Here is a 23,325-nt window from a genome sequence, read left to right on the forward strand (position 1 = left end):
GCCTGTGGAGATGAGCTGTTCCAATAAACATGAACGTTTTTAAGCAAATCACTACATTTTCTCATCATTCAAGGGTAAAAGTCAGTGTTAAGACGTTAACATGAGCATTAGTAAAAAAACAAAAAAGGTTGTTTTACATCCACACAAAATGACTTTAGCTATGCTGTTTCTTAGTTTGTTCTGTGCCTATAAAAAGTATTCACCCCCTTGGTTATTTTTTTACCCTTTTATTGCCTTTTATGATTTTATTAATCAATCATGGCCAACATGATATGGCCTTTTTAACAAAAGAAAACTGCTTCAATTTCATAGTGAAAACAGGTGTCTACAAAGCAGTGTCAATAAATAAGAATATGTAATATAAAATAAGTGACTGTATAAATATTCACCCCTTTTAAAGTGACTGACCAATATCAATAAAGTACAGCCAGTTGGTGCTAGTAGTTTCATAATCAGTGAAATGTCTCAAATGGATGTTGTATAAAGACACCTCTGTCTGGAAGGTTCAGTCAGTGGTTAAACAGTATTCCTGGCTATCATTACACCATAAAGACAAAAGAACACTCTAAGCAACTCAGGGAAAAGATTATTGAAAAGTATAAGTCAAGGGATGGACACAAAAAAAATTCCAGTGCACTGAACATCCCCCACAATTCAGTTGAATCCATCATCAAGAAATGGCAGGAATATTGCACATGTGTAAATCTGCCTGGATCGGGCCGTCCCATGCAAGAAAGAGGCTAGTGAGAGACGTAACCAAGACACCTATGACTACTCAGCAGCTGAGATGGGAGAGACTCCCATCACTACTTTTACATATACTCACATATTTTTATTTGATTGACATTTTTTTGTACAATTCTTTTTCCTCTTTGACATTAAAGAGTTTTCTTGAGAAAAAAAGCCCAATTTTATTGACCATGATTGAGTTATAAAAGCAGTTAAAAGGTAAGATATCCAAGGGGATGAATACTTTTTATAGGCACTATACATACTTCACATTTTTAACCTCTTCCTCTTGTTTCATACATTTTGTTATTTATGTGGTGTAAGGATATCATCCAGAGACCTAGGAAAAATCAATACTCAAGAATCCTATTCGTTTCAATGCATTAATTCTGAAAATTGACTTAAATTAAAAAAAAAAATTAAGTCAATTCTACCTCTTCTGAAAAACAAGCACATTGGCACATTTACGTCAAAGAATGGGAAACTCATTTGTATGTTTTACACTGACATTTGACACATAAAGTTTACCAATGTTACATTTCCTCTAAAGCTCAGGTGTCAAACTCAAGGCCTGGGGGCCAAATCTGACCCATGGTACAGTTGTATCCGGCCTGTAAGATCATACGATCTTTCTATTATAACTGGCCCACCAGTATGAGGTCTGCTGGTTTCCTCCAGGAAACATGTAAACTTAACCTTGATGATTATAGATATCCTTGTTGAATTATAAAATCTAAAAAAGTAAAATAAAAGAAGTTAGATTAAAAGTCAGGAAGATGAGAGAAGAAATTAATCTTGTCTTGATCTCACAATTCTGACTTAAACTTATGATTTTGATTTTTTCATGTTTTGACCTTCAAGATTCACAGTTCAAAATTCTAAGTCATATTTTTACCTTTTAAACTTATGATTCTGACTTTATTTCTCATATATTTGCCTTTTAAAAACATTATTTTGCCTTTAAATCTCATGTTTTGACCTTATGAACTAATAAGTTTGACTTTTTATCTCAGACTTTGAGCCTTTGAAATGATCATTTTTTACTTTTTTCATCTCAGAATGATTTATTATCGGTGTTGTTTATATTTTTTCATATTCTACTAATGATGAAAATGAAGGGGACAGTTTATGTTTAAATGTTGACCTTGTTAGGCTCCTAGGTAAGGTCTAAATTCAGAAACCGCGATTGACTATCGCAATCCTGGCCTAAATAGTCCGGCCCCCACGACTTCTCATCGGAGGAAATCTGGCCCCAGACTAAATATGAGTTTGATACCCCTCCTCTAAAGTAATTGAGCCGTAACACACCACTAGAAGTAAACATTATAGCCCCGTGATTTAAAAGTAGTAACTGAAACATTTATCTGGTCGTTTCCAAGTTTTAAAGGGAATAATCTTCCATCTTAGAGGAACTTCCTGTTTTGATGTTATTCCCGCCTCCTTCTTGACGTCACAGCATCGACACCGGAGGCTTTTTGCTAAAGCAGCATACTTGGTTTTTATACACGTAAATGAAGTAATTAGAAACACTTGTTAATCATAAATGCGTGTTTAATTTCATAGGGGTCTTATAAAATTGATCTTTCCCTGAGCTGACATTATCCACGTGTGTCAAACATTGCCGTGTTTGTGTCAGTCACCGCTAAAGAATCAGGAAATTCAAACTCTCCTCCTCTTCCCCTCTCCTCTCCTCTTTGGTAAAGTTTGTGGTCGGTCATTTAAAGGAATGACATAAAGGAAGAGGTCTGTATCGAGCATGTGATGGATTATTTAAACACGTTTCCACCGTCTGTGGGTGATTTTGGGTGAAGGACAAGAAGAGATGGATGTGAGCTGTCAGGACTGGATGTCAGCTCTGCCTGAAGAGCTGTGGGACATTCCTCTGACAAACCTGGCCATACCAGGTACAGTAAACACCTTTTCTTCAAAAATATACTCATTCAAGAAGGACAGTGAAAGCTAGACCAACTGTTTTTGTCTAGGATGTTTGTCACACCAGAACCAGTGTCTGCGTAAATTAATGCTTTTCTCCCTAGTAGAAATGTAGACGGATTATCTTTTAGTTTTTGGTCTTTTTCTGCACCCTAATTTTAATTTTGCGAAGCTGTTGAGCTGACAAAAGATAAGCTAATGAGGTTAAATGATTAGTCAATCAAGCAATAGCCTGTTGAATATGAAAAAACAACCTAAAATTATTGCAGAATACACCCAATGAAACCTAATAATCCAGCACTTAAACCTGTTTCAAGATCTTAGGAAATTACTTCTATGTTGGTATTAGCAAGTTAGATAAAATATCTGATAATACAGCAAGCACATTTGACTTACAATTAGATACACCGACAGTTGTCTTCAGTAACAAGCAATTACACTATATTTGCTTCTTACATATTAAAAAAAAGTTTTCTCATCGTGTCACGTGAATGTGCCTTATATAAAATGTTGTAAGATATTTTTGGCTAAAAAAAATCTTGGATACTTCATGATACTTAAATGCAGGGATTCTAGGTTTTCTTTGCAATTCACTGTGGTAATTTAAGAGTCCTAAAAAAGAAGTATCTTTTTACCATTGAGGTTTTTTCACATATTTCAAAATTTTATTGACTAATTGATCAATTGATTACTTGTAAAAATGTTTGACAGTTAGACATAGCCCTTATCTTAGTATCTCTAACCTCAGAGATTCTTGCATATGTATTATTATTACTATAAAATGAAGCCTAAAAAGAAAGAAATCAGTGCATGCCATTTTTGTGGTTTTGTTAAAGTAGCAGCAAGGCCGTGCAAAAGGGTGAGATGAAGGAAGCTGTACAATAAAATCTGATCTTTCCTTATTGGTAAGAACATCAAGAGAATATATTTCCAACCAGGTTTTTCAGGCAAATTCACACCTCTATAAAAAAAAGTCAAATACACAGCAAATTGACAGTATTAATTAAACTCTGACAGAGATAAATTAACATTAAAAGTGTGTTTGCTGGCCCGCACTATAGAAAGTTAAACTACACTTTTGAAATGTAAAATATTTTACAATATGGCAGAGCTGCAGTCACCCTGAAAATCTTTAGCAAGGTGGGTCTCCTCTAGCACGAGCAAAGCAGAGAGTCAACCTCATAGCAAAGCAATTTATACAGACAACATTTATGCACTATGCATCCATTGGTTCCCAACCTGGGGTCCAGGAGCCAAAAATCTTAGGGGGCACGCAAGGCAAGCCCTAAAAAACCCTTGCGTGGATCACTGTACGACAGGCAACATCCAGACACCACAAAACACATATAAAACCCATCTACACCCTAAGGAATGATGGTGAACTTGAACGAACACTGGTTATTCAACACTGTCAGATAACTCACAGCCAGCCATTCTTTAGGAGGGCCTGCATAGCAGTGACAGAGGAAATGAGAAATTCAGTGAATAAGTAAAACTTTACTTATTCCCAAACTTTACCCTTGTTCTCATGTGATTTACATGCAAAGAAATGGTGATGCATAATTAATCTAATCGGAATTGCAATTGCGATATCACGCTGTGCAATTAAATAACCACATGAAAGGCTGTAATTATATTTGTATTATACAGTATTTGAAAGGTTTACAAAAATGCCTGCATGAAGGTATTTAAGTTTACAACAGTACCAGTGCATTTGCATCTTGTAAAAATACCTTTATTTTCCTTAACAGGAAAAAAGTCCATATATTATTAAAGTCAGCAGCTTTCTTCCTCACAATGTAGGTAAGTTTTTCAAGAGCCAAGCTCGTCTGATAAATGTATTGGTTGTGGCTGCTGTGGTGGTTTTATCCTGGAATGGTTAACATGGTCAGAATCCTGAGAATAAGGACTTTCTGGTGATGTGTAACATGTGGTATGCGAACAGTCATTTTGTAAATATCTGAACAGTTTAAAAAAATCTGTCAGCTCGCTGGCGGGCCCTTGGATTTTTAAATGGTTAAGTTGGCTGCAAAACGGTAAATGTTTGATAACACAAGGAACTGATGACTTAATATTTTAATGTTAAGCTGTCTCAAGTTTTTGAAATAATATGAGATATTGAGGAGCAATGGTTCTTCATTTACACCACTTTGGCTGCAGGGAGATGCTGCAGTGGCTTAACCAAAGTGTGCTGAAAGAATACAATACAGGCAATATATTATATGATTAATCACTAATTTTAAAAAAATGTGCACTAGGTGTGAAGTTTAATTAATTGCAAATAATGAAATAATCTTGACCCTGATGCAAACATCTTATTTTACTCAATGTTTTTGTAACAGCATGGAAATTGCAACCCAACTAAACCACTGCTCTACAGTGACTTACCTGAAAAACTTTTAATACCAAAATTAAAGGAATCATAACCTGAAGCTACACTACGGCAAAATATTTGATTGTTTTATAAGTGTTAATGTTCTCATCACTTTAAATTCTCTGCTGGTCAAGGTAAGGTAACTTTTATTGACCCTTTAAAGTACTTTGTAACTAAATCTTGTGCCATGCTTTATTAGTTGCTTTAACTTCATGTTGATAATCTGAATCTTGAGATCACAAAAGTAAAAGTGCAGTGTCAGCTTCCAGAAATGTATTTAGTTCACTTTTTAAGAAGAAAGCCTGAGGGTCTCTGGTTTAGCATTATGACTTTCAAAGCTTAATTAGTCTTTTCAAACCTGTTTTAATTTCCTCAGGCAGCCACGATGCCATGAGTTACTGCCTGGACATAAACTCTCCTTTGGTGCCTTCTGAGTCAGACTTTTTCAGACTCCTCGACAGACTCTTCTCCTGCTTCACCAGACCGACCATCTTTAAATGGGCTACGACACAGGTAAGATAGATAACTTGTGGAGCTAAAAATATAGATAAATATGTTTAAGTGGTCTGCAGACCCTTTCTAGCTAAAGAACTTGTTGCTGTGTTCTTCTACTTTGCAGCCTTGGTTTGATAACCTCAATACAAGAGAAACAAGGCAAACATTAAAGGCCTGAACTCTATTAAGCAACAGGATTTGAGTACAATATTGGTCTGACTGCAGTTAGCATAACTCAGAGTGATTGATTACTGTTGCTCTGGGTAAAAATTTGTTGTCATTTATAACTTTATCTTATGTTTGTTTTGTTTTAACATTGTGCCACTGAATTCTCACTAGACATTTTTTAATTTTAATAAAGTATTCTGTTATATAATTATAGCCCAAAACATATTTTCGTAGTGTTGTACGGGAATAAAATATTTCTGTTTTATGAATCCAAGGACTGCAGGACTACAGACCCGCCTCCCTGACCTCTTAATGATGAAGTCTTTTGAGCAACTTGTGCTGTCACACCTTAAAACAATCACAGTCCCTCTCCTGGACCCCCCAGTAGTTTGCCTACAGAGCCAACTGATCTGTGTATCTACACTCCAGCCCTCTCCCCTACAGACTCTCACTGAACCCCAGAACTGGCAGGCAAAAATAATGCAGGTTTACACAGACTCTGCATTACATTATGCACACCAGGCTTTATCTGTGTTTATCTGTTATCTGTTCATAACTGCACAAAAATTTGCATACCTGCAAGTCTGTACAGTTCTTCCTTTGCACCTTTGTACGTAGTTGGTCAGTTAGTCAGATTTCTTGTATGTGAAAATGTACATGGCAATAAAACCCTCTTCTGATTTTTCTGATCCAGGACAAAAGCATCGAGGAGCAACTGTCAATGGGGATCCGGTACTTTGATCTTCGCATTGCACACAAACCCAAAGACTCCTCCAGTGACCTGTACTTCACACACGTCATTTACACACATCTAACCGTTCTGGTAAAGGCAACATTTCTTAAATTTCAGTTTTGAATATCATGGAGTATTCAAAAGGCTGTCAAAATTACTTTGATACATTTCACTCCCCTTGTTGTTAAATTGATACATTCTTAGTTATAACTATCACATTAAAGCCTGCTTGGTTTTCATGTGGAGTTCTATTTCACAAACCCCAAGCAGGCTTTCATGTGTACTGCACTTTGCTTTGTGCTCTGCTGTGCACATGCTGTGTTGGAAGGTGAACTTTTATAATCCAGTCTGAGGTCCTGAGTGCTGTAGAACAGGTTTTTCATTGAGGGTATCTCTGTACTTTACTTTGTTTAGCTTTCCTCAACCCTGACCAGTCTCCCAGACCCTGCTGCTGCTGAAAAACACCCCCACAGCATGATGCTGCCTCCACCATGCTTCACTGTTGTGATGGTGTTAGACAGCTGATGAGCGGTGCTTGGTATTGTCCACTCATAACATTTAGAAATAAGGCTAAACAGTTTGATCTTGATTTCATCAGACCGGAGAATCCTGTTTCTCACGGTCTGAGAGTCCCTCAGGTGCTTTTTTGCAAACTCCAGGCAGGCTTACAAATGTTTTTAGTTCTGAGGAGAGGCTTCTGTCTAGCCACTGCCATAAAACCCAGATCAGTGGAGGCCTGCAGTGATAGTTGTCCTTCTGGATTTTGTCCCCTCCCCTCACAGGAGCTCAGTCAGAGTGACCACTGGGTTCTTGGTCACCTCTCTTACCAAGGTCCCTCTTCCTTGATTGCTCAGTTTGGCTGAATGACCAGCCCTTGGAAGCGCCTGGTTGTGCCAAACTTTCTCCATTTGAGAACTATGGAGGCCACGGTGCTCTTGGGGGACCTTCAGTGCAACATACATTTTTTGTAGCTCTCCTTAGATCTGTGCTTTGCAGCAATCCTGTCTCTGAGCTCTGCAGACAGTTCCTTTGGCCTCATGGAGTTCATGGAGTGGGATGACCTTCTTCATGAGCAGATATCAACAATGACATTGGCAACTAAATGTCGTATTCTTTTGAATATTAAACATATTTGACCGTTTAGGTTCTAGTGCCTAGGATTTTTGTTTTTGTTGCAGCGGTATCAAATCAGTTATCAATTCAGTTCAATTTTAGTCAAGTATTATATGAGAATTTAAATTCTGTTTTTGTGACAGCCCTGATTAATAATAAGTGTCCCCTTTTACAGGAAACTTTGTTTTCTGTTGCCACTTGGCTGGAGTCCCACCCGAAGGAGATCATCATTCTTGCTTGCAGCCACTTTGAAGGAATTGATGACAGTCTCCATCAGTTGTTTATTTTCTCCTTGAAGAAGCTGTTCAGGTCAAAGCTCTGCCCCAGAAAGGTTTGTTTTGCCTCGTTTAAAATGTAAAAGAAAAGCAGAACAGTGTTTCACACAAACTTATCTGCTCTTAAAAGGAGTCCATGCCAACACTGAGGAGTCTGTGGGAATCTGGTTACCAGGTCATCCTCTCCTATGAGTCCCAGATTGCAGTCCGACATCAGGATCTGTGGCCCGCTATCCCCTACTGGTGGGCCAATAAGTGTACAGCACAGGGAGTGATTAATTACCTGGACTGGAACAAAGAGCTAGGACGTCCAGGTGAGTGCTCTTCAGACTCAGGACCAATTATTTTAAGATTTTCTTGTTATCTACTAAGTTTTATGTTTTTCTTCCCAGATGGCTTTTTTGTCTCTGGTTTGAATCTGACCGCAGACAGATATTTCATCACAGAGAACCCCAAACAGTCTCTGCGGACTCTCACCTTCACTAACTGGGACTGTTTGAGGACATGGCTGGAGGAGCAGACACCCGGGTCGGACCCTGAGAGCCTCAACATCATCGCAGGAGACTTTGTGGGTCCTCTCCCTCTCTGCTCTCTAGTCATTAAACTCAACCAAAAACTCATACGCAGAAAAACTGTCAAATGAAAAGATGCTTTTTTTATACCCTAGAAATGTGTACTATAAACCTTGTTTACTTTTTAAATATTTTATAAATTTCTATCGTTAATTGTTCATAAAAGGAACATTGACTTAGAGGGAAGCAAATAAACGTGTCTTAATCTTACATTCCTTTTTAAAATGACCAGTAGAGGGTGACTCCTGTTAAAGCATAACAATGTCAGATGAAGATGTAATCCAGCTTTTCAGATAAGTATTTTCCACTGTGAAGATTTTCATTAGAAGTTTGCCTTGGTGCTGTGCTACCATCTGATTTCCACATCACCTGAAAAACATCCTGCTTACCTTTTGCTTGTTCTAAATGACACTGAAATTCAGCAAGCCCATATGACTGAGGTATTTGCAGCATTATGTGTGTGAAACACAGTTGGGTTATAATTTTTAAATATATAAAGATTTTTTAAAAACTTCTCTTCTTTGTCTTTTTTATGAAATGAGGAAAATGAAGTATACAAGATGTCAAATGACACACTTCTTAAGGATAAGGAAAGGAAGTAATACAAAGTACAATGAAACAAAACATTAAACAGACACTCAAATCTCTTCATCAGTCCAAGCCTCATTGACAAACCATTTCTATGAAGAGATCTGTAAAAAATATTCCAATCATTCCAAAACTTGTCAAGTTATTTCTAAAGCTCATCTGAAATGGACTGAGGCAAAATGGTAAACTGTTCTGTGGTCAAATGGATCAAATTTGAAGTTCTTTTTGGAAACCACAGACATCGTGTCCAATAGAGTTAAGTGGAGAGGGACCATCCAGCTTTTTATCAGTTCAAAAGCCTACATCTCTGATGATGGGGTTGCATTATTGCCACTGGGTTAGAGTTAGATGACTTACTTTACCACATTAAAAAAACAGTAGTAACTAATAATCAGATTTACCACACTTAAACCTTTCCTATAGTCTCAAGAAGTCCTCTTGGTTTTAATGTTCTTCCCCTTTCTTCTTTGTCTTTTTTCATGTTTAATATGGATAAATTTGCATCAGTCAGCCATTTTTCCTTAAATATCCCTGACTACTTTGTAGGCAAGGCAGAAACATTATTAAGGGGCCTTTTCTGCCAGACAGCAGCAAGCAGGAAGAATACAGCACCATGAAAAAGTATTGCCCCCTCCCTGATTTCTATTTTGTTTTGCATATTTGTCCCACTTACATGTTTCAGATCATCAAACATTTAATATTAGACAAAGATAGCCAGGGTAACTACAAAATTGGGTTTTTAAATGATTATTTCATTGATCGAGGGAAAAAAGCCATCCAAACCTACCTGGTCCTATGAAGTGGTGGTGCATTTTAGACCACTGGGACAATCCAGTGATGTTGCAACACAGCTTAACCCATTATTTATGTCCTACATAAAAACCAGACCAAAACAATTTATAAAGCAGAAAAGTAAAAGAAGATGAATTTTATGTTGCCTATCATTCCTAATAACGGTGACTGATAAAAAGCCACACTTTCAAGTTTTAAAGCTGGATGATGGCCAATTAGATATCTTCTTTTTGATATATTCTGTGAATTCTATGCTCTTTGTACAGTTCCAGCTGAATTTGAAAGAAACTCTTCATACAAATAAAGGATTGCTTTTTCTTTTTATTAACAAAAACATTCTGTATTTTTGTATCAGCAATAAAGTGCAGTCTATATGTTGTTTATCTTAACTAAGCATTACTCTGTTGCAGTTAAAACACAATCTTAAATATAGTTGTGGTACAGTTTGCAGCAGGTAGGATGGCTCTCCTCTCCACTACCTTCCTGTGAACAGTTTCTGGTAGCGTCCGTAAGCAGCATGGCTGATGATGACTCTGACAACAGCCGAGCCATCGTTTGCGTCCACCTGCATGTCCTGAACCGTGGCTTCTTTGTACAGCCAGCTGTGGAGGGGAATAATCACTCACTATGGATGCTCTATCGATCTAAAAATAAATTCTGAAAGATTAAACCGCTCTCACCTTAACTGGGGGCTGCTGAGGTCGACTCTGAGATCTAAAACGTGTTTTCCAGTTGAGTTTACGATCTGTTCTTCCACGACTTTCTTCAGCTCATCAAGGCCTCGTTCCTCTATGGCAGAAATGGGTAATGCATCGGGCTCTGATGGCTGATAGCTGAGAGGAACGGCAGAAAATTACTGTAATTTCTTAAACCACTTCACATAGCACACACATAAAAAGATAACGTAAGGCTTTGGAAACCCTGATCAACAAATTAAACTGTTTTCAGATTTTTTAATTAACATATATTGTCTTATAAACAATAATAAACAACATATGAACATTCAGTCCAAGATTGCTTTTTTCAATTGTGCAAATACACATTAACTTTGACTGACACCCCTATAAAAGAAAAGGAAAAAAAAAGAATTTTCAAGATCTCTGAAAGTCTGAATAATAAAAGTATTTCTCTTACTTGTCGATGAGGTCTGTTTTATTGTGAACTTCTATCATGGAGCTCATCAGCCTCTCTGGGATCTGCAGGTTCTTCAGGATGTTCAGCACGTTCACCTTCTGATTCACCGTCTCTGGGTGACTGATGTCTCTGACATGGACAAGCAAATCCTGCAAAGTGGAGGATGAGTCAAACTTCAACTTTGAATACCATCAGCGCTTCATCAGATACACTTTTGATATCAGGATCAGGTTCATACTGAGTGTTTGATATCCTCAAGGGTGGCAGAGAAGGAGTCGATGAGCTGGTGGGGCAGCTGGGACAGGAAACCGATGGTGTCCACATACAGAACCGTCAAACGACTGGGCAGCTGGCCGGCATGGACAGTAACGTCCAGCGTGGCGAAGAGCTGGTTTCTGGGCTGGAGGACGCTGTCTCCTGTCAGAGCTTTGATCAGAGTTGTTTTTCCTGCAAAGACAAAATATGAAAACAAATATTAAACTCTGAATATTACAATGATGACAACTATAATGCCTGTGTGTCCAGGCTCTCACCACAGTTTGTATATCCTAATACAGACACAATGGGGAACTCTCGGTGTTTGCGCTGAGAGCGCAACAGGTGCCTCTTCTTCCGCAGTTTTTCCAGCGCTGAGCGAATCTTCATCTCTCGTTCTTTAAGCAGTCGCTGCTGCACCTCCAGGAGAGTCTCACCTGGAAAACAATCCATCAGTAAACTGAAGCTGATGTCTGTCAGATCCTCTTTATCCCCCAGGTGTCTGAATATTGTACCTGAACCTCCAATGTACCTCGCGCCTCCGCCCTGCTGGTCCAAGTTTGCTATGTCGTTTTTTAGACGAGACCTGCCATGATGAAGACATTTTACATTTAAGGGAGTTGCAATCTAAATGTCAGTGTTGATAATAGTGAAGCAAATATACTCAATGTTTGAGGGAAATCATGCAAACGTTGTCAGAGGAGCAAGGTTATCATAGTTTGGGATTTTTCAGAGTTTTTTTTTCACTCTTCATTTTCAATTTCAGTTTAATTTTGATCAGTTTTTAGTGCTGGTTTGTGCGTTTATTTTGTGAAAATAAATTATTTCAGTTCAGTTTTATGAGTTTTAGTGTTAGTTTTAGATACTGAAAATGTAAATGTAACACTTTGTAAAAAATATATTCAAATAGACTACTCTTCACATGCTATTTTATTTATGCTTCAATGCAGCTCAAGACCATTTCAATTATGTGAGGTCTTCTTTGGTCAAATCAGACCATTTTACACTCTCCAGGCTTGGTTGAACATGTCAGTCAATCCTCTGCTGACAGAGACTAAAAGCCCTCGCACACTGGACTTGCCATAGTTTGTGTAAGATCAGCTTTGTACGCATTTCAAGGAAAGAAATTGACACTGGCCCACACTCACAAGCACTGCATTATGGCATTTCTATTAACAAAGTAGACCTTCTTTTGTGTGTGGTTTAGACAGCATGGTAATGGCTTTACTCTGTATAACAGGATGAGTAAGTATTGATACATGAATCCTTCAGTCAGTCACATATTTTGTAAATACATTCCAGAAAGTGTATTTTCCAGCCATTTTAAAAATGGGATACTTTTTTGTTGTTAAAGGAAAAGTTGATCAATTTGATACTGTAGACGCCTGACTGAAACTGGACAAAATTATACTTGCATGATGAACTGAAAATGTCACCGTAAGAGAGGAATCTCTGCCAGAGAGATCTGTAACTTGGCTTCTTTAGTCCTGGCGTTGCAGCGGAAGATGTGTAGAACCACTGAGTATCTATCAAAGACTTTGACCCCCCAGGCCTCCTCAAGCTCCCTCTGCAGAAAAAAAAAAAATGTCCATCACATTGTAAAATATCAAAATTAAAAATTTTGACTCAGGGAAATGAATCTACTTTTGTTGACCTGATATTTATTCTCATCATGCAGCCTTTATGTTCCAGTGTTTTACTTCCCTTTTTTTTAGCATTATTATCTCAAAAAGATGCTGTAACATGTTGCAGAGTATTTATTCTTGTTCCTGAGTAATTTATTAGAACTTCAGGGCTTTGTCAGGATCAGGACTTTTCTTTTCAACCATTTCTTCTTTTAATTTCATTATTTATTAAAGCTGATAATGACCAAATCGGTTGTGCAATTCATTGACAGTCGTACAACATAACAAAGTAATGAGGTTTTCCTTTGGACATACACAGATTTGTTTTATTTTATAAATAAAGAATAAACCATAAGTAATAAGATAAGATATTCTATTATTAGTGCCACAAAGGGAAATTCCAATTTAATCTGACCTATGTTGCAATGCTTCTACAGCCCCCAAAGATGGTAGATATCTTTTGGACCAAAATGGCAATAAAATAAATTTGTCTGTGACTTACTTCAATTTAATTAGCCAGTCTGTTGTCTGGCACAAAATCATTTGGTCAGGATAAAGTATTTTGAGCATTATATACTTTGTTCTCTCTTAACTCCTTGATATCTCACTGTATACATTACATTTCCCTACATTTAAACATGTAAGCTATGTGCAGCACACATTACAACCAATTAAAATCACTAGAATAAATCACAGTACATGATTCCTGGGATGCTTTTCTGACCTAAACACCTGCACCACCTTATGCAAATGAAAAATGAAATCAAATTGACTACTCATTTTCATATTCCATTCTTTGAACTCAACATAAACATGAAAAAAATAAAATAAAATGATTTGCAACTTGTATACTTCATTTTGATTCAGAAATGAAAATGAGAAATCAAGCAACTTTCTCATTATTTGATTTGGTTTTGTGCTGAATTTTCTTCAGTGAGATCTTTTTGTGCAACAAGACTGCGATTTTTCAGGCAAACTCACCTCTGACAAAGGAGACAGACGCTCAACATTCACAAACACAGCAGAGACTCCTGCTGTTTGTCTGATTTTCTCTGCAGGGGAGGAAAAGAAAAAGCATTTCTTTATAATGGTGTTCATCAAATGGTGTGGCAAAGCAAACTGGTGTGTCTGAGGCAAGGTTAAGGTGTGCTGTGGGAATTTGCACAACCATCCGTTAATACAACCATACACAGGGAATATACAGAAAATCTGACATTAAATTTAATACTTTTAAAGACCTTTTTTCAAGAACCTCTCAATATATTTTAAGGCCCCACTGCATCTTTCATGTCTAACCAGTTACACTGGTGGCAGTTATGTGCATGTTATGTGCACATGGTAAGATAAAAATATGACAGACTGCACTGTAGTCAGGAAAATGAAGATAGCATTTGTAGTATGCAAATGAGGTTTTCTTTGAGATGCTAGCAGTACTAACAAAGCTTCTGCCAGTGTTACACCAAATAAAAGCATCACTTCAAAGCTGAATTTTATTTGTTAAATCCTGAAAAATATAATCACACTTCTGCCCCAACCTATGCTCCTACATCTTCTCCCAGAACCACTTCTTAGTAAAATGCCGTTTACCTGCTGTTAATATGCACATCTTATTATCATCAGCTAACTTGCTGGCTAGGCTATGCTGTGCCTTTAGATTCTTGGCAAAAATGTTTGAAAACCACTGCTTAATATGACAGTAACTAACCGAGAGCAGAACAGACTTTACCTGTTAGAGACTGGAAGTTTCCTTTGCCAAAGATCCTCTTCTTCTCTGGTGTTTTTGTGGACAGGATGATCTTGTCCACCACCTTCCAGTTGTCTAAAGTGTTGATCAGACCGACAGCCTCCGCCATCATCAGCTCAGCTGAAGGAAAGTAAGAAAGCTGGAGGATAAAAAAAATAAATAAAAATAACCCTGTACTGTAACACCTGTGCTTCCTCTAACCTGTGGTCAGATGCTGCTTCCTGCTCCCCCACTTCACATCAGGGTGAACGATGAAGACCCTGTGCTGACCCTCTCCGATGCCTTCAGGTATCTGCTGATGAAAGAGCTCCTCCACCTCACTGTCATCCAGGAAATCTTCATCCTCCTCCTCCTCTACAGTGAGTCCTGAGTGCTGACCGCTGCTGGAGTCATCCGAGCTCTTCAGTCTAAGCACAGATAGAGAAAACGACCTGAAGTGCAGAGGAAACAGTCGATGTTTCTGCTGGGTGTTAGCTGCAGCTTTAAGCTGAGTTACACTGAGGAGTCTGCAGGCTGTGGGTGTGTGACAGCTCCACGTGCACGACCTTTGGAGGAGTAACTGAATCCTCCTCAATGACGCCATATTGTTTCGAGGGGCTCCACCATATGGCTCATTGTGTCTACAGCTAAACAGACAAGGAATAAACTAACTTAATATCACGCTGCTAATGCTAAAAGCGAGCCGCTAGGTCACACTGCAGCACTGTTTACGTTTTTGTCTTCTTCTACAGCAGGCAAAGGTACAAAAACCGAGATGAAGGGATACACTGCCACCTGGTGTTCAGCTTCAAGGTTGACAGCTCAGTGGTCAGGTAAAAAGTCATCTGTACCTAGTGTTGTCGAGCATAAACCTTTTCACTCTTCCTTTATTTCCAGTTGATAAAGAAATTAATTTTTCCGTGGTTAAGTTCATGGCATAACCTTTGATCTACCCATAGAAGCAAGCCTGTATCCTGACAGGAAGTAAATTATTCTAGTTTAAGACAGAACAAAAACCCCAAAATCAAAAACGGTTAAAATAAAAATTAGTGGAATCTTAAAATGTGCTAAAAAAAAAAAAAAAAAAGAAGAAATGATTAATTGTGATTCCAGAAATTCTGAGATTAGTTGCAATTAAAATGTAATCTTCTGACAGCCCTATTTAACCATTATTCAATAACAGTATACAATAGTTTAAGGTACATGTGGAAGTATTTAATATCATTAAGAATAGAAAATATATGGATGCTTATCAAAATGCCACAATTCTTAGTGTAAAACTACAAAGAAAAGATATTCCAGAACTTTTTACATCTTTAATATAACTTATAACATATACAATTTAGTTGAAAAACAGTCTTAACTTTTAGAAGAAATTCAGGAAAAAAATAAGAAAAACTTGGTTGCATTATTAAGCACACTCCTAGATTCATATTTTGTTGAGGCACATCCAGATTTTAATTAATCAGTCTTTTTGGTTAGGAGTCCATCAAAAGTGCCCAAACACATAATGAGGGCATTTCTAGAGCACAATCCTCTTCAAGTCACCCCACTGGTTTTTAGCAGGATTCAGGTGTTGGCTCTGGCTGGGTCATCCCAAAACTTAAATCTTCTCCTGGTAAAGCCATTCTTTCATAGATTTGAGTGTATGCTTTGGTTTTTCATGCTGACACGTGAAATGCTTCTTTATCTTTAGTTTTTTTGCAGATACCTGCAGGTTTTGTTCCAAAATTTATTGGTATTTGAAACAGCTGGTAATTATCTCCACCTCAAGTAAAACTTGAGATCTGGCAGCCCCAAAGCATGATGCTACCACCACAATGCTTCGCTGTGGGTATACTATGGCCGTGGCTTCTCTGAAAGTCACATGCTATACTGTTAAAGTAAGATTATTTCTAAAAATCTGAGTATGGTTAAAGTCATAGGTGAAACTGAAAACAAATCAAGATTGAATCAAACAAACTAACAAAGGTATTTTTATTTTCACAGGAACTTTATTTAGATATCTCTTTTTACAACACAAAGTCAATCTTACAGCATCTTTCTCATAGTTTGGGGGGTCCAGCTAGCCTCCATCCCTCCACCTTGCTCACTTTTGTAAAGAAGGCCAACGTGCCCAGACCAAGACACGCTGATGTACCCGTCATAGCACTGTGGGCTGGAGATGGAAGAAATGAGATGGATTAAACAATTATGTTGTCTTTTAAAAGGCATATTTTGAATACAAATAAACACACAACCATGTTACACACAAAGCCATATTATACACAAATTCTAGTACATCTGTAGCAAGTACAGAGGGCTGATACTTACTCCTGGCTCCCAGGAAGATGCCAGAGACACAGCCTCCAAAAAAGTAATTTAGTGGGTCGTCTGGGGCTTCACGAGCCTGAGCACTGAGACACGTGGCCATACCAAAGATGGCTCCCATGGAGGCTGGTAAAACACAGATGCACATATCAGGATTTATAGCCTCATCAGGATGACAAACTCTCATGCAATGCATACAATATTAAGATGCATATGTCATCATGTAGACCAAAATGTTTGCAATAAAGACCCACTTTGATCAGCATTGCATTTTTATATTCATACATAATCATCATCACAAGTGCATGTGAGAGAAAGTGAGCATTAGAAAGGAGAGAGAAAGATATCTGCTGGTACAACCCCTACAATCAATTCACTGAACAAGCTGTGATGCCTCATTTTTAAACTGGAGCTTCTGGAGCCTACCCTTTAATCATTTTCAGCAGCTGCTTGCTGACAGTGCTGTCCTGTGCTCTTAAGTTTATGATGATTGGTGGATATGCATCATCATTGAGCCTCAATACACAAAGATCACCTGATGAACTAACTGAATAATGTGCCTCATTCATCACCGTTTCTTACATTTTTTTTTTTTGGTCAGAATCTACTTAAAACCTAACCACTGGCAAAACCATCTTGCAAAGCGCCTGTCTGAACTGTTTGGGCCCTGTTAGAAAGTGACAGGACCAATCAGCGACGAGGAGCAGTACTTTTGGGCGCGGCAGAGTCGTGACGTAAACAAGCAGGAACAAGAGGCCGGTGCCATTATGGTGGAAGACATTAGTGTGGATGCTGCTAAAGCACCAGTTTTATCAGAACTTAACGACATTTCTTCATTAAAAGAAGAACAAAGAACAGTGTACTTAAGTTTCAGTGATATTAAGATTATTTACCCAAGGTGACTGTTGTGCTGGTGGCTCTCTGTAGTGCTGCCAATGCTGAATCAGGCTGGAAAGCCACGATTTGATAGGCTGAACCCACCAGGCCTGAAACCAAACACACATATACTTGAAATCAACATAAATGTATCACTTTCATTAGGGGCTGACCTAATAAAACCTGTTTGCAGTTGGTGTCAAACATGACTTGAATGATCATATAACAAGTCGAAAACCTTCTGTGCAGGTGTAAATGTAGAGCTGGGCAATTAATTGAGTTAAAATTTTAATAACATTGGCTTCACATGACAACGAAACTAAGACAACCATGATTAAAAGATTACTATGTTTTATCATTTTCTAAATGCTTCAGTGTTTGTTGTGATACTTTGGCCATGAAACAAATATTTTTTAATTCAATATCATATACCATTATCTTACATATTTATCTAGTCCCCCCCCAACTTATTCATATTTATGTATCGCGCCTTTTTCAAAGTGTTAAGACTCAGAGTATTCAAGTTTGATAAATGCATGCAATGCAGATTTTGTAAATCATTGCAAGCAGGTTTAATAATCATGACTGAATGATTTGGGGGAAACAAAATCTAAATGTGATTTTTTTTCTATATTAGGATTGAGAATATCCGATTGTATTTTTAAGTTCTTCATCTTGTGTATTTTTTTTTAATTTTGTGTGGGGGAGGCAAATTCTGATTATTTTGACTCGTATCACAAGTTTTATATGAATTGCTGTTTTGAAGGAAAATGATTATTTTGTTGTCTCTCTCTGTTTGATTAAGAAAATCATATACAAAAACAAAGAAGGCAGGATTTTTTCATGAACTGTTAAAAAAAAGAAATCATGGGTAGAGCATTAAATCTCTGCAGGAAAAAAATATTAAACTGGTATTTTTAAAAACATTTTGGATTAAGGAAAAATTGTACCTTATGTGATGTGATATCTTGTTTATCTTTAGAACTAGTGCCAAAGCTTTGTTGGCTACACAAGTGAATCGTTGTTATTGACAGGACATTTGCCACATTTACTAGATAAGATCATACAAAACACACCTGAAGCAAACTTCGACAACAAATAGATTCAGTTTAATTTTCAAATCGTTTTGACCTACGGATGAATTGTAGTCAGTCCTTAGCTAGCAAGCTAACGTTTGCAATCACTAAAACGTTAACGTCTGCTCATTGTGGTTGGTTAGAAACCATAACATGGTACAACATGCACAACAAAACAGTATTATTAAAAACCCATCTGATATTTACCCAAAGCTGTGCCCAATTTGGTGGTAATCCATGTTTTCTCAACGCAGTCTACACCTTCCTGTAGGTCCCAGTACCCCATTTTGGATTTTGCAAGGACACGGGCATTCACTTCTCGCGAGAATATCGTACCTCCTTGGTGGTGAGCGAACAAGTGAGTGGTGCTTCATCGTCCCCTAGTGATAGGGAGTATTAGCGGTGGCTTGCAGCACATGTTAGAAAGACCTGTCTGACTGGTTCCCATGCAAAGTAATCCTGTCTTCTTTGGTTGATATTCACGTGCTCTTCACACGACACATTGCTCTTGTAGTAGTAATAACAACAACAACAACAACAACAACAATAATAGACACTTTTCTATGCACTCAAGGTCACCTTACAAATTAAAGTTAAAAACAAGACACATAAATAAGTCAACAAAAATATACAAAAGCTAGCAACAAATGCATGATAACTATATGACTTTCTCATTTTGGCTTTAAGTGTCTTTTTTTTTTCCTTGCTCAGTGCTCGATGCGTTTTAAAATGTAATGAAGTGCTTAGGTAAAAGTAGTGATTTTAAAAAGTACTCAAACAACTTCACAATTTTATTGAGAAACTGCTTTATTTTATTTTCATGAGATGACAAAAGTGTGTGTATTGTAAGAATGATTTTAAGGGATGAAGTGACTTATTTAGTCCATGCTCCTATCAAAACATCATTTCTTCTTCCAGAGGTGACTGTATTTCTCAGCTGCGAAGTCATCTTCATAGTGGACGGATGTCTGTTTGACTTCTTTTCTCACGTCCCTCTTTTTCATCCGAAGCAGACGCTCCTCTTCAGAAAGTGTGGCCAGATTGACCGGCATCTTTTAAAACACATAAAGAAACACCAATCAAAGTTAACTGAGCATTTGTAAATAAAGGGAGGTCAGAGCTGCACTAAAACAACTCAAGAAAACATACTGCAGAATTAAAAAAAAAAAAAGCCACAAATTTGACCTTATTTATTGTGCGCAGAACTACAACAAAAGTCATTTGAGTAACATAAAAGTCTGCTGTTGGCTGAGTTTGAGTTAGACAAAGTAATCAAGTGAGGTAGGGGAGTGGTCATCAGGGTTATATTAGCGTAGGCTGGAGGGCTAAAAATGTAAAACAGAACAAAACCTTAACAAAAGATAAAGGTCAAGGTAGCACAATCACTACAGTTTTGAAATTGCTTTTGGAATGGTTCTTTTAAAGGCACATAATTCTGAATGACATGTAGTGTAGAACAAATTGCCAGGTAGAACAAAGCTAGCATTATTATATTACAAAAAATGAAATACAGGTGCATCTATAAAAATTAGAATATCATGAAAAGTTTAGATTCAAGTTCTATGATTTAATTTAGTATGTTTATTATATTTTAGTTCCATGAATTCAAGATCCATCTGATACAAAGTTGAAAATCTTGATGACTACAGCTCAGGGATATCTATAATCCACTAGCTCAAAATAGTAGATTATCAAGGATAAATCCAATTTGCTAAGGTTTCCTTAGCTGTCAATCTCTCATTCGGTTTCAGGACACACAACAGCAATCATGGGGGAGACTGCTGACTTTAAGCCACACAAGTTCATAGAAGGTTGACAGGAAGGGTAAAGCGTGGTAAAAAGCTCACAAGAAACAGGGATAAGCTCAGCCTTTAGAGGATTATCAAATAAAGCAGATCCAAGGACTTTGGGGGAATTTTACAAGGGGTGGACTGGGTCTGGAGTCCGTGCATTAAGAGCCACCACACACAGAAATGAGCTACAAGCATCATGTTGTTAGTGTCAAGCCGCTCCTGAACCACAGACAATGTTATAAGCTTCTTGCCTGGGCTAAGGAGGAAAAGAACCAGACCATTGCTCAGTGGTCCAAAGTGCTGTTTTTTAGATGAAACAAAATTTAGCATTAAATTTGGAAATGAAACCCCCCCAGAGCCTGGTTTGGGGTACCATGTCATCTGCTGCTGTTGGACCAATGTGCCTTCTCAAGTCCAGAGTCAACGCAGTCAGCAGTCTTCCAGGACATTTCAGAGCACTTCACGCTCTCATCTGCTGAGAAGCTTTATGGAGATACTGATTTCCTTTTCCAGCAGAACTTTGCACCCAACCACACTGAAGCCAAAACTATCACAGACTGTTTTGTTGACCATGGGGCTCCTGTGTTTGAATGGCCAGCCAACTGCTCTGACCTGAACCCCATAGAGAAGCTCAGGAGAAATGTCAAGAGGAAGAGGAGACACCAGACTCAACAATACAGACGAGCCTGGGCTTCATAACACCCCAGCAGTGCCACAGACTGATTGGCTCCATGTCACATTGCATAGATGCAGTAATTTGTACAAAGGGAGCTCCAACCAATACTGAGTGAATATATGAGCAGAATTTTCCAGAAGGTCAAAATTACTGTATTATAAATTAAATCATTTTTCCTGTTTTTTTTGTGATATTCTAATATTTCTTTCAGATTGTTTGATTTTTGAATTTTGCAGCTGTAAGCCATAATTATCAATATTAAAACAAAAACTTCTTAAAATGTTTGACTTCAAATGAGATGGATTTAGAATAGAAGTTAAACCTTTTGAAGGAAATCACAGTAAAATGATTTGATCCTGCTGTTGATCAAATAGGAATCACAGGAGTACCTATGATGGACTGACTAGTTTGCATTCATTGATAAACAGCCATGTAAACATGTGAGCTGAGCTTTTTAGTGCGTTTGTATTTTCTGACAATTTCCACACCTATCTGCAAATGCAGCTTTTTAGGTATGGTGGTACATGCATATTTAAAACTAAAGCAGTGACTACAGTATTTTTTAAAGGCCTAACTAGAATTTTTTTCCATAGAAACAATATTCACTGTCTCTGAACCACCACGAGAACAGATAATTAAGAGTACAAACCAAAAGGATGCGCCTGGGTTCTCTGTATCTAATATGGATTGTAGATCCATCGGGACGGACCAGCAGCACAGGGTATAGCCTCTCATATTTCTGTCGACCACAGCGCACCACGGACGTCCTGTTGGAGTTGAGCTGAGGAGTCTGACTGCGGAGCAAAGACGCCTGGTCAACCGCTGCTGTGTAAGCACGGCGTGTCAACACTGACGGACGACCTTTACTGTGGAAAACAAGAGAAAATAGACACGATGTTATACTCCCTTTTGGTAACATATGCCATAATAGTGCCGGATTTGTTGTTGTAAGACATTAATACTTTCTAAACGTCTTTATTATCTGTCTTACCATAATAACAGGGCCCGTGTACAGAGCTGTGGAAGCATGTTAACGCCTGGGTAAACCGTAGGGTATGTCAACCCGCCTCCCTTTATCGTCTGGCAGAAGTAAATCAAGCAAAAATATAAAATGATACTGTTTTACCAAGCGGTCAAATACATTATGGTGGAATATCCTTCGAACATGCACCAAGTGAGACTGCTTCGTCTTCTTCTTCCTGTGTTTTAAGCAGTTTCGACACTACTATGCGCATCACTGCCCTCCACCGGACAAACAAAAAGCTACACTCACGTCTCATATCAACCTAGTAGGGGAGACCGGGGGCAATTGTAACAATTTTTACATTTTCCTTCAGATTACTTGAAATACACACACCATTTTTAAATATAAGAAACATCTATTTCTCTAGTTAATGGCGCTATTGCTGTATTTTAATTCATAAATGCATGTCTGTGTTGTTCAGTTCAATCAAATAAGTCAAGGTGTTGCAATTGTAACATTGACCAGACACATCATATTTACCCTCTATATTCAAGATTAGGGGTAACTCTAAAGTATTCCCATTTCTTCTACACTATCACATAAATTTACCTAGGTTTTTCAATATCGTTTCTTATTTTCCCCAATTCAGGTAGGCTGTAATATGAATTCAAAACTAAAGCTGTATCTATTTCTGGAGCTAATTGCACTAATAAGTCACAGTTAGAATTATTTTCTACTCAGTACATTTTTATTACTTGGATCTATTCAAATCATTTCAGATTCATCAGTTAAGAACTCTCTGTAGCCAAACTTTAATAAACAAGTGTGCAAAATAGATACATTGACATTACTACACAAACAAGATTGATTATAATACATTTTTTCTTTTAAAGTTTATAAATCTATTCTTAACAAGGAAAAATAAGTCAGCATTTGCTTACATGAGGCAGTATGGCTTGTAGTGGGCTATGGCAATTGTAACACAATTGTAACAGTGTTACAATTGCCCCTGATCCAGCAGCCATAATAAAGTCTCTCATACTAGCTACTAGCACTTATGTTAGCATAGGTTGTTCATGTTGATTTTTTTACCAGAAGGCCAGGGATCAAATTTAACAGAGT

General features: G+C 37.7%; 4 protein-coding genes across 5 annotated transcripts; 1 reads left to right on the top strand and 3 right to left on the bottom strand.

Moving 5' to 3' along the window:
* The first annotated feature begins 2,176 nt into the window (after positions 1-2,176).
* On the top strand, positions 2,177-8,906 carry si:dkey-66a8.7 (PI-PLC X domain-containing protein 1). 2 transcript variants are annotated; one of them, XM_041790629.1, is made up of 7 exons: positions 2,177-2,245; positions 2,433-2,633; positions 5,412-5,548; positions 6,393-6,521; positions 7,720-7,875; positions 7,950-8,133; positions 8,212-8,906. In XM_041790629.1, the coding sequence occupies exons 2-7, from the start codon at positions 2,552-2,554 to the stop codon at positions 8,460-8,462; spliced, it is 939 nt and encodes a 312-aa protein (XP_041646563.1). In that variant the 5' UTR covers positions 2,177-2,245; positions 2,433-2,551; the 3' UTR covers positions 8,463-8,906. The 2 variants fall into 2 exon arrangements, with proteins under 2 accessions (XP_041646563.1, XP_041646562.1); XM_041790628.1 differs by having other exon boundaries at positions 2,185-2,633.
* A 1,171-nt stretch (positions 8,907-10,077) lies between these two features.
* Positions 10,078-15,253, bottom strand: gtpbp6 (GTP binding protein 6 (putative)). Its single transcript, XM_041791638.1, has 10 exons — positions 14,731-15,253; positions 14,512-14,649; positions 13,767-13,837; positions 12,597-12,727; positions 11,676-11,746; positions 11,439-11,597; positions 11,144-11,352; positions 10,906-11,054; positions 10,452-10,604; positions 10,078-10,373 (listed from the first exon to the last, which is right to left on the bottom strand). The coding sequence occupies exons 1-10, from the start codon at positions 15,110-15,112 to the stop codon at positions 10,247-10,249; spliced, it is 1,590 nt and encodes a 529-aa protein (XP_041647572.1). The 5' UTR covers positions 15,113-15,253; the 3' UTR covers positions 10,078-10,246.
* Positions 15,254-16,474: 1,221 nt separating this feature from the next.
* On the bottom strand, positions 16,475-19,114 carry ndufa11 (NADH:ubiquinone oxidoreductase subunit A11). Its single transcript, XM_041791990.1, has 4 exons — positions 18,978-19,114; positions 17,712-17,804; positions 16,822-16,944; positions 16,475-16,666 (listed from the first exon to the last, which is right to left on the bottom strand). The coding sequence occupies exons 1-4, from the start codon at positions 19,054-19,056 to the stop codon at positions 16,554-16,556; spliced, it is 408 nt and encodes a 135-aa protein (XP_041647924.1). The 5' UTR covers positions 19,057-19,114; the 3' UTR covers positions 16,475-16,553.
* Positions 19,115-19,559: 445 nt separating this feature from the next.
* Positions 19,560-22,454, bottom strand: mrpl55 (mitochondrial ribosomal protein L55). Its single transcript, XM_041790728.1, has 3 exons — positions 22,231-22,454; positions 21,889-22,105; positions 19,560-19,822 (listed from the first exon to the last, which is right to left on the bottom strand). The coding sequence occupies exons 1-3, from the start codon at positions 22,266-22,268 to the stop codon at positions 19,673-19,675; spliced, it is 405 nt and encodes a 134-aa protein (XP_041646662.1). The 5' UTR covers positions 22,269-22,454; the 3' UTR covers positions 19,560-19,672.
* Positions 22,455-23,325: the final 871 nt, after the last annotated feature.

The sequence above is a fragment of the Cheilinus undulatus genome, linkage group 7 (assembly GCF_018320785.1).
Source record: "Cheilinus undulatus linkage group 7, ASM1832078v1, whole genome shotgun sequence".
Lineage (NCBI taxonomy): Eukaryota > Metazoa > Chordata > Actinopteri > Labriformes > Labridae > Cheilinus > Cheilinus undulatus.

What these genes read in the sequence shown, in the direction of transcription:
- si:dkey-66a8.7 (XM_041790629.1), top strand. Translation starts at nt 2,552, where the DNA reads ATGGATGTGAGCTGTCAGGACTGGATGTCAGCTCTGCCTGAAGAGCTG. An exon ending in GACAAACCTGGCCATACCAG is followed by an intron (nt 2,634 to 5,411) that starts GTACAGTAAACA and finishes TAATTTCCTCAG; the next exon opens with GCAGCCACGATGCCATGAGT. An exon ending in CAAAGAGCTAGGACGTCCAG is followed by an intron (nt 8,134 to 8,211) that starts GTGAGTGCTCTT and finishes TTTTCTTCCCAG; the next exon opens with ATGGCTTTTTTGTCTCTGGT.
- gtpbp6 (XM_041791638.1), bottom strand. Translation starts at nt 15,112, where the DNA reads ATGGCGTCATTGAGGAGGATTCAGTTACTCCTCCAAAGGTCGTGCACG. An exon ending in ATTAGGATATACAAACTGTG is followed by an intron (nt 11,353 to 11,438) that starts GTGAGAGCCTGG and finishes TTGTCTTTGCAG; the next exon opens with GAAAAACAACTCTGATCAAA. An exon ending in CTCAGCAGCCCCCAGTTAAG is followed by an intron (nt 10,374 to 10,451) that starts GTGAGAGCGGTT and finishes TCCCCTCCACAG; the next exon opens with CTGGCTGTACAAAGAAGCCA.
- ndufa11 (XM_041791990.1), bottom strand. Translation starts at nt 19,056, where the DNA reads ATGGGGTACTGGGACCTACAGGAAGGTGTAGACTGCGTTGAGAAAACA. An exon ending in CAGCACAACAGTCACCTTGG is followed by an intron (nt 16,945 to 17,711) that starts GTAAATAATCTT and finishes GTGTTTTACCAG; the next exon opens with CCTCCATGGGAGCCATCTTT. An exon ending in CATCTTCCTGGGAGCCAGGA is followed by an intron (nt 16,667 to 16,821) that starts GTAAGTATCAGC and finishes TTCCATCTCCAG; the next exon opens with CCCACAGTGCTATGACGGGT.
- mrpl55 (XM_041790728.1), bottom strand. Translation starts at nt 22,268, where the DNA reads ATGCTTCCACAGCTCTGTACACGGGCCCTGTTATTATG. An exon ending in ACACGGGCCCTGTTATTATG is followed by an intron (nt 22,106 to 22,230) that starts GTAAGACAGATA and finishes TGTTTTCCACAG; the next exon opens with TAAAGGTCGTCCGTCAGTGT. An exon ending in AACCCAGGCGCATCCTTTTG is followed by an intron (nt 19,823 to 21,888) that starts GTTTGTACTCTT and finishes GTGTTTTAAAAG; the next exon opens with ATGCCGGTCAATCTGGCCAC.